The 10312-nt window shown below is 43.9% G+C and overlaps 1 protein-coding gene and 1 pseudogene across 1 annotated transcript; both read left to right on the plus strand.

Annotated features, from left to right (window-relative positions):
* The first annotated feature begins 40 nt into the window (after positions 1-40).
* LOC136448707 (uncharacterized protein SCO4629-like) lies at positions 41-2719 on the plus strand (annotated as a pseudogene).
* Positions 2720-3872: 1153 nt separating this feature from the next.
* LOC136448925 (QRFP-like peptide receptor) lies at positions 3873-7316 on the plus strand. The gene has a single exon (XM_066448637.1). It carries the CDS (start codon positions 5152-5154, stop codon positions 6547-6549), a length of 1398 nt encoding a protein of 465 aa, XP_066304734.1. The 5' UTR covers positions 3873-5151; the 3' UTR covers positions 6550-7316.
* Positions 7317-10312: the final 2996 nt, after the last annotated feature.

Below are 10312 nucleotides of genomic sequence, written 5' to 3' on the forward strand. Positions count from 1 at the left end.
AACTCGCCAACACCGGTTCCCTCGCCAGAAATCAGACGGTTTTATGGGCAGCAGACGGTTTGAAGACAAGTTCACCGTCACCGACGTGGTTTTATGACGTAGCTTCTTCATCGATCGTCTGAGAGCATTTTGCCCGCCGTTTCCAGGACAATCTGACCGCCTAGTTGCGTACGTGAAACAAGTGCAATTCGACCCGGGCCAGGGTGGATCGTGACGCGCGATTTCTTTCAAAGTCATTTATTTCTGGTGCTGACTGCAGGAGGCGGATATGCTGCTGGATGTGATGGGCTGTGGGTTGTCTACGGACAGAAATGGCGATCTTTCTCCAACGGTAGGTTTCTGATGAACGTATGGTCAGACATCTTAATTCGAGTCGTCAATAATATCAATGAGCTATTTCTTTCATCAAAATCAGTGTTGTTGGACTACGCACGCTAAAAGACGAATAGTCGTGTCGCATGTCATGGTGGTCTACTATTCAGACTCGATTTGCTAGCATTATGCCAATGTATCATATAACACTGTGTCATACATTATAAAAGGCTAAAGTGATTCAAGTTGAGGGGACGCTTTTAGGTACTAGGGGCTACTCCAAAAATAATTACTCAAGCAACTGGATAAAATTTTGAAACAGTCAGACGTTTCAGACAGCATCCACTGTCAGTGAAAGACAGTGGATGCTGTCTGAAACGTCTGACTGTTTCAAAATTTTATCCAGTTGCTTGAGTAATTATTTTTGGAGTATCTTACTACCTGGATGTCTAACTTTCATCAACGTACTAGGGCTACTGTTTTTGTATGTGTGGGGTTTCATTGCGCTGGGAATTACAGTGAGGCTAAATCTCTACCGAATTGAGAATTGTCTGGACAAAATGAAAAACAAAGGAAATTTCAACACGGTTTACCATGTAACATTCCAATACAACGCTATTGTGCGGTAGAGCACAGACGTTGTCTTGTGACAATGACATTGTGTAACATGTGTTCCTGTGGTGTAACGGGTCTATTCAAATGTTAATATGTTTGCTTCACTATGAATGGAATTAGAGGATTCCCCCCCCCTCTGAGGATACAAGTACACGTTTACATGGAAAACACAATTTTAGCTTCTGAATTATAGTTACTAAGCATAACATTATACTATGATTGATTTTGATAATTTTTCTACACAGGGACTAGAATCAGAAGAAGACCGTGTCTGCATTTTGGCGAAGAAACTTTGGGACTACATGGTACTGGGCCAGGAGCTGGTCAAGGTATGTTAAGTCTTGAGAAAAACAACCGCACGTATCATTAAAGTAGCAAGTCTCCACCTGTGATGAAATTTTCCTTGGTCTATCTGACATGGACTTTGCTTGCTTGTAGAATGTTGTCTCTGAATCTTAAAAAGATTGTCTTAGCGTTGCATATGAATTGTATCAAAGTCAATCAATGTGATGTAGTAATAATAACAAATTAATCTCCAAGCAGATAGAAAGACAAAATCGTAACGTATCTCATGTCATGATCAAGCTCCCGGTTCAAGAAGCCTTTATAGAAATTCATATATATCATATGTTACATATCATATATCATAATCATATATGATTGTATGTTAGTAATAAACAAATAGATATTCCCATTTAGCATGAAAGTTCATCTGTGTTGGTAGAATTCATTAAGAATAATAGACATTCCCATGTTAAGGAGGGAATTGAGATTTTTTGTACTATTGAAACGCTTTGATAGAGTGATGCTTTTAGCAGAGGACATGAAAAAACGCGTGTTGACGTGTGCGATTATGTCTATTTCAGAGTGACGTCATCCTGGTGCTTGGTTGCCATGACACCCGGGTGGCTGAGTACGCGGCTCGGCTGTGGTTGGACGGCTGGGCGGAGCACCTGCTGTTCTCCGGTAACCTTGGGCACTTCACCAAAGGTTAGTCTAATCAAACCCGTTTTTTTAACGTTGACTGGGTTTCAACGGATCTATAATGATGGTAGATGTTTAGCGTAATTGGGATGCGTGCGCCCCATATTTATTTGCTTATAAATTACACCCTTAGCTTTTAACAGACATTGTACGATTGTCCATATCACTGAAATGAACATATTTTTGTTGTAACGTATCTTTCAATCGCACCATTCCTGCGTCCTTCTCTCAGGAGTGTGGGACCGTCCTGAGGCAGAGATCTTCCGCGACATCGCCGTCAACATGGGCGTGCCAGACAACAAGATTCTACGCGAAACCATGGCAACCAACACCGGAGAGAACATCAAGTTCTCCCACCAGGTTCTACGTCAACACAGGGTCAAAGCCAATCCTCGTTCAGATGCCTTATATGGAGAGAAGAACCTACGCGACCTTTGTGAAGCAGTGGCCGGGAGACAAGGAGAACACGCACGTTGTAGTGACGTCACCAAGAATAGCATTCCAGGACTACCCTAGTGATGACGTCGGTGGTCTAAAGACAACGGTGAACAATCTGGTGGGGGTTCTAGAACGGATCAAGTCGTATCCCAGCAGAGGGTTCCAGATCCCACAGGAGATCCCGGACGACGTATGGCTAGCCTTCGAGGAGCTGATTGCCATGGGATACGACGGACTAGATTATAAGATGAAACCGTGTTAGTCTTACTTTAAGAGCAAGGGTAACAACAAGATACTTAACGAATACGGAACTCAGGGTAACTCATAACTTGAAAAGTTACGTAATTGTACATTTTGATGTTCATGCTAGTGTATATAACTTATAAATATAGAATGAGATATTTTTGTAGTAGTTGTTAACTTATCAACAAGCTAGCGTAGTGCTAGCGTAACGCATTTGATAGGGAAACGTTTCTTATACTCTTTGTTCTAACTATGGTCACATTCACTGTGTTCAATTTATTTCAAGTGACTGAATTGAGAATTGTTGTACTATTTCATGGTTTCATTTGTCCGCTGGTCGGATATGTATTCTTCTGCTCGGATTGTATACCCCATGTGTAACACTTGGAAAAGTGAAAGAAAGTGACTGTCCAAACAAATATGTGTTGCACAATAAACCCAACTCTTGCCTTTCTACAACAAGAACATATAAAAGGGAATAGATAGGTGTTTTAGATATAAAAGTTAGCTACGCATTGATATTGTAAGGCTAGCTATGTATTGCTATCTATATCATGAACTTCGAAATAAAAGAGCCGATGTAATTAAATGTGTCAACGTTGTGACTTGTTGACTGTAGCTTGCTCTACCAGTTGTCAGTAAGGCCGCTGTGTCACTGGCCACTATATAAGCCAGTTTTTGAAAACGGAAAATCACAGCCGGAGTTTTGTGTCAAATCAATATTACCAGGTAGTACAATATTATGACAGATATCTATGCTTTCTATGCTACTACCGATTGAATGCGTCTGACTTTTCCACATGAACGAAAGGCATATCGCTGTCAAGAAATAGTGGTTCGTGCTCAGAGTTTGTCTCTCAAGGAGGGAAACAGTGCCAGATTAGACAAATGATTACTAATAAGTTGTCCAAAGGGCACAGCCCCTGTCGCCAGTGTGTGTTTTGTACCAGCGTCCAGAAGTGAATGTCCTGACAAATATGTGCCTTGCACTGGCTGTAGATAAAGTTGGACGCCTGTTACCACCTGTTGTTGCCGGGGTGCGACGTGCTGCCACCTTAGCTGACTGATTTTACACGGTATATCCTGTGTTTATAGTCTACCTGTCAACTCAGCTCCAACAACAACATATGGGGCGTGTCAGAGGGAGAAGGGGAGGGAGAATAACCCGTGGGGGGGGGGGATGACTTCGGAGTCGGGGGTGGGCGTGCGCGGTGGTCTTGGTGCAAAGAACACGTGAGATAGACCTATGATGCTGCCCTACAAAAGATACTGGCGCGTTTAAGACACAATCAAAGATTGAGTATCATTTTCATCCATGTAAGCTGTCAACGTTACTGTAACAGGTGTAACAGTTCTGAGTGTGTAACTAGAAATGCGTCAATGTCCTAGATGTTGTAAGAGTACTACAAGTTTGGTTTGTTCTGAAAGTCCAAAGCAAATTTAAGAAAGGTGTCAGGTCTCACGGATTTTAATACTTGTGTATTTGTCAGCCAAATATTACATGGATGCACACTACTAAAGTTGACGATACAGTAGCACAAGCAAACCACTGCTCTATGTATATACGTACAATATTCATCGTATCATAGAAATCAAATCTTATGTGCATGTACTATCCATCAATATCCACATGTCATTATTGATGCAAACGTACCCCTTTGTTTGATTAGCAATGCGCCACAACTAGTTTTGAAACTTGTTATCATCAACTCTTTTGCAATGGTGATATCATTCTCCTCTAACCACGTAAACCCCACCAGGTGAAGTAATCTGTCACACCGTTGGGTCAGATTTACTGCGCTCACTCCACATCCATTCCGTTGACGTCACAGGCAAACAATACGTCACCTAAAAATGCCGTGTTTTGACCACATGATATCCTGAACAACCAAATCGATTCTGTCCGGAGATTGCCAGACACGGCAGAGCACCGGCACTGTTTAATCAAATGTTAACAAATATCTGTCAAGCTGTTCACCGTTTGATCGATAAATAGCTTCTAACGCGACATGAGGACTACAGTGTAGTTCTGATTGCGTTACTAGGTGGGGACGTTTTAGAACCATTGCCGTACAACATGTAACAGGAGGGAGACCAAGTGCCTACGTGCGCGGCGACAAGTCACGAAGAGGTGGCCCGTGGCCCTACAAATGGGGTGAAGACCTGTCGGACGGGGGCATTTTGTCGACCTTCATTGATGAATAACATGGTGGGAATGACAGATCTGGTGTACCGGACTTTAGGGAAGCGGTAGCAAAGTGATCATGACATGAAATGGCACACAGGGTGCTACAGTACGACTGTTCAAACCTACCGGTGAGTCAAAGGAGACACTACCTTTATTTCTGATTCTTTCAGACTATGGAACTGCAGGAAATTCGCCTTTCGTCGGTACAAGAGTTTCACGTCGGTACAAGAGTAGTTTAAGCTGTTCCACTGAGAACCTTTGAACTCTCTCGACGGCACGAGTGTTCTACTAACTCTTAACCTACAGACAAAACAGAATCAGCACTGTGGCCTAAGATTACTGCATAGTTGAATAGAGGACGACAACAAGACATGGCAACGACTGGAAAGTACCATTTTGACGAGAGATTTATCGCTTCTGTGGCAGATCGATTTAACCAAAGCGTGGAGCAGGTGGAAAAGGATCTTCTGTCACGATTCAACCTGACTTGGCGACCGAAGATTGAGAACCTTCCTCCTTCCTTCACGGTGACTGTCTGTACTCTCTACGCCATCATTTTTGTCATGTCCTTGATAGGAAACAGCATGGTCATCTACGCTGTAGCGAGCAACCGCAAAATGCGGTCCATAACGAACGTGTTCCTGGTGTCCCTCGCGGTCAGCGATCTGCTCATCACGGTGGTCAGCATGCCGTGGAGCGTGCTGCACGCACTGGACGACCACGCCTGGAACTTCGGGGACTTCATGTGTCGGGTGCCACAGTTCGTGCAGGTGGTGTCCGTGACGGCGAGTCTGATGACGCTGACGTGCATCGCCGTGGACAGGTACATCGCCATCTTGCACCCGCTCAACTCCGGCGTGCGCTTCTCCATCCTGCGGGTGTCCCTCACCCTCCTCTCCGTCTGGGTGGTCGCCGTCACCTTCGGCCTTCCTCTCCTCGTCTACATCGACATCGTCACGCGAAGCGAACGGAGTCCCATTCCAAATCCTCACAATATAGAACTCTTCAAGCTCATATACTACGAGATAGAGTGGAAGGTCTGTACCGAAGCTTGGCCCAACCCGAACGATCATTTCGTCTATTCGATGTGCTTTCTGATCGTACTGTACACGATGCCGCTACTTGTCATGACATGTCTGTACGGCCGCGTCGCCCACTATCTCTGGGTTCGACAGCCTATCGGCGACAACCTGTCGCAGCCCCGGAATGCTGTTGCTTGGGAGCAGTCCCGAAAAACCAGGCGGGTCATCCGTATGTTGGTCTCTATCGTCGGGTCCTTCGCCATCTGCTGGGGCCCGTTCTTCGTCATCCAGGTGGTGAAGACGGCATACGTCCCCGCCGTGATGATCCAGCTCCTCGCTCACGTCAACTGCGCCGTCAACCCCATCATCTACGCGCTGCTGAGCGAGAAGTTCCGAGACAACCTGCGGTGTTGCTCGGCCTGCATTAAACTCAGGCAGCGCCGCAGCCGCATGAGCCTCCTCAACACGGCCAACACCGAGGAAGTGGACATGAGGACGCGCTCGTCCTCCATCAACGCCAAGCATGCGACGTGGGGGCGACAGAGGACCACCTCCCAACCGCAGACAGCCAACCCCAATCTCAGCGACATTCACGTCTCGACGTTCTCCGCAGCAGAGGTCCCGCACACCATCGACTCCTTTCGGTCCAGCTACCCGAAGCTGCCGGCCATTCAGCCCGGACACATGCCCGTGTACATCGGGCCCCATACGGACATGGTGAAGGAGATAAACGACACGCCAACCTAACTATTTCATACTGACAGTTCTTATGATTATACAGTATTTACGGCCACAGCGTCAATGTAGCGGCTACGAACATGGCAATAATGGCACAGGACTGAACTTCCAAGTTTAGCACCTGGTCTTCTTGAACTATCAGCGAATGGTGTGCACATCGCCGTTATCTGTGGCAAGACAAAGCAAGTCGACAGGACATGGAGTGATCAGATCATGAAGCAAGAGTAAAAACGTTGTACTCTAGGACATGTCATCCGGCAATGGTTGTTTGGATCCTATTTAGATCCTGAGGAGGCCGAGAAAGATAAGTGAACTGTATACAACCTTAAACGTTATCTGTACGGAAAAAAACATTCCAACTTTCAACAATCAATAGGTAAGTTTTCGTGTCGAGTTTATGTACATCGACAATCATTTCTTTGGAATTATAGTTGAGTTCACTGTTATTTATTTGTGATTGTACAAATGTCAGATTTGATTTGCAGTAGACGTGTTGAGGCTATATGTCAAGAAGTGTAATTTGTGCTTTTGTATTTTTTTTTGTAATGTATGAAAAAGGAATCCTTGAGTTATATAACCCTCAAGTCACAAGCCAACCATGCGAAAAGTGTCTTGTAGCCGCTCAGAAATTTATCAGTTAGTGCTCTACATCTTACGTCTTGTCTTGTTGAGTTTGTACTTGAATGCTATCGAGTCCATTAGAGGGCACTGCACTCAAACCTGGTTTAACACAAACAGCGCTATTTGTACAGAATATAAATTACGTACAGCCTGTTCAGCTGACAAGTTGTCAATACTTACTGAAGGCCTCAGACTCCCTGTGTTGATACAAAGCACGTACTTAATTATATTACAAAGGAAGGTTAAAACAAGGAAACGGTAGCAATGTTAGCTCAGTATTCACGGTTGTGTGAATGTACAAGTGATGACTGACAGCACAGTAAATATATAGAACAAAGAAAAACGGAAATATTGTTAGTTCTTGCACGGTTGCCTGGTGATTTGTTTGATAAATCGTTTGAATGCATCATTCCCTTAAGCAAACTTCCACAACGAATGTGTATGTTTTGTATGATAATACAGGGAGAACGCCGTATTCAAACAGAAACTCATTTTCAAAATCTATCATTTACATCTTAAACTTTACATTTTATACGGAAAATTCACATTTCTAATACGTTAAGATTAAGATCGCAGATAGTCTGATTTTGCATTTCTATAATAACAAAGGGGCGAGAAGAAGCCATATTCACATGTTAAATGTCGACTATGGTACTCACAGTAGTTTTGATACACATATGTACAATAAAGATCTCTATCAAATATTTCATCAAATTTGAAACTTTCCAACACCGTAGTTACTTTGTCAGTCAGTCATGGGATTTATGGATTACTGCATTGACGTCACCGGTGGATTATCTTACACTGTTTTCTTGTGGGTTTACCAATCGCAATCCCACGGTACATATTAAACTCATGTGTGACTGAGTAAGTGTTGTTGTTTTCCATTACATGATGGTCTGCTGCTGTTGCTTGGTACTCAGGGCTGTCCCAATAAAGTCCGATTATGGCGGTGCTGTAATATACGTATGACTTATACGTGAAACTTGCCCCCAAACAAGAAAAGGTTGGTGTATTTGAGCAAGATTACCTAAATTTGAAAACAGAAAAGTGGCGCTGAGACTGTAACATGCAGTGTTCTGCACCACCATTCTATTGCTTAGTGATTAGAGAGCCCTGAGACATGAATGAGTATGATCTAGTTTGACGTGTGTGAGAAATATGAGGTTCAAATGTATCAAGCGTGTATGGTTTCAAATGTCGGTGTCAGCCCTTTGAACTATCCCTTGTTAACATGTTTATCATCGATTGTAAGTGGTTTATGCTTTTATTTTACGTTACAAAATTCGATACGTAGGTAACACATGTCAACCGTTCAGGTCACTGCAGTTGGAGTGCATGCCGAAAGAGGTCATTTCAATCCCGAAGGAGCGGATTGATTCTAACCGTGATGATCGAAGCCAGCTAGCTAGTGAGCCACTCACTAGTAGCCAGGTCTTCTTCGATCAGCCCGTTGCCGTCATCATCAATGCCGTTCAGCAGCTCCTCGTCCATACGTCCGTCACAGTCGTTGTCCACGCGGTCGGCGGGGACGGGGGCGGTGGTGCTGCACAAGGCGGCGATAGCCGTACGACTCCGGGTGTACAAAACCATGATTTAGAGCGGGGTGGGTCATCATTGAGAAAAACAATTGATCCTTTTTCATCTGACCAACTGTCGAATGGTGAGGACATACCATACGCATGTTTTTCACTACAATCAAGTACTTTATCTATCTACTATACATAAAGATTACAGTCCAATGTCGAGATTGGAGAAATATGTTTAGCTGTGTGCACATGCCGAAATCTCCAGTTGTGCGGCTGCGTAGTCTGTCTTAAGCACGTCATGCCAGACGGTGTCGCTAGGCAACCACTGTCCATCCAATCGAAGACCAGCTTTGTCAGCCGACCTGCACCAGTTATAGCATTCAATAGCATCAAACCATTTTGTCCTTAGAGAGATGGGTTGTTATGCGTATTAAGTATTTTCGACTTTTTGATTGAACGAAGCAAAGCAAACGGAAGCCGATTAAAGAGTGCGACTAAATATCTGTTGGGCTCTAGCGTTTAAAGGGAACATATTATTGATGAGATAGATCACCTATGTTATTTGAACTTAGTATTTGTCCCTACAATAATCATGATGTAAAAAATAAAGCAAGAATGAAATGTCGAAGAAAGTACTCTATGGGTGGCAACAGCTAATAAGCGAAGCGGACTTGGGCAGTCCACACACACAGAGTGGTCAAATATACCTGATGACCAGGTTGAAGTGATGAGTGAGTTTGGAGAGTCATTAGGTCAAATATAGAAATCGTGTACTCTGCTTCAAACTGGACCGTCACATACGGGATGACCATCATGTAACGGATCAGAGTTCATGTGGTCAGAACTGCCTTTCTTGCTGTTAATTAATGTTTTGAAGTAATTGACGCAGCGCGCACGTGCATGACGTTCCTCTAATCCTAGGCATCTCTGAAATGTGAATAACATGTAAGTTTTGCGGGAGGTCTGCACGTGTGCAGAGTCGATCCCAGGTAAAGACCAAGATGGCGCGTGTGCGATTGGTCGTGTCTGTGCTGGCCCTGGTCGCTTTATTTGGCCGCAGTCCAGGTAAGATTCATCATTCTACCAAACGTTTCATTATCTCTAATCGTATGAAAATAGTGGGAGTCATAGATAAAAATGTAGATTTTAACGTATTGTGACGTTGCTACTTTATTACTTTAACAAGGGCACACAAAAGTAAATATCAAAGCTATAACTAGGTAATTTGACCCTGATACATAACTTTGTATATTTCAGCCAACCAAACTACAGGAACTCCCTGAACGAAAAACAGCACTTATTATGTTAACATTAACCATTAACCTTTTCAGGTGATGATATTAAGGTGACTTTTTGTTTTTAGCTGCTCGAGACAACAAGGGTACTGAGTTCATCCTAACATTTCCGGAGAACATTCAAAGAGACAACCTCAACCCAAAACTGTTCATCGCCTGTCCGCATCAGATCGGGGCTACTGTTGAGATCATTCTGCCTTCTACTGGATATAACGACAGAGTGCGGGTGAATTATGAGCGGGTAAGTAGTGTTCCGGTGCGTCAGAGTGACTGAAAAAAAGTCTCGTCCTTGACCCAGTAATGCATGTAGCCCTATGGGGAAGTTAA

Source organism: Branchiostoma lanceolatum, chromosome 14 (genome assembly GCF_035083965.1).
Source record: "Branchiostoma lanceolatum isolate klBraLanc5 chromosome 14, klBraLanc5.hap2, whole genome shotgun sequence".
Lineage (NCBI taxonomy): Eukaryota > Metazoa > Chordata > Leptocardii > Amphioxiformes > Branchiostomatidae > Branchiostoma > Branchiostoma lanceolatum.

Excerpts from the sequence above, each read along its gene's own strand:
- LOC136448925 (XM_066448637.1), top strand. The coding sequence starts at position 5,152 with ATGGCAACGACTGGAAAGTACCATTTTGACGAGAGATTTATCGCTTCT.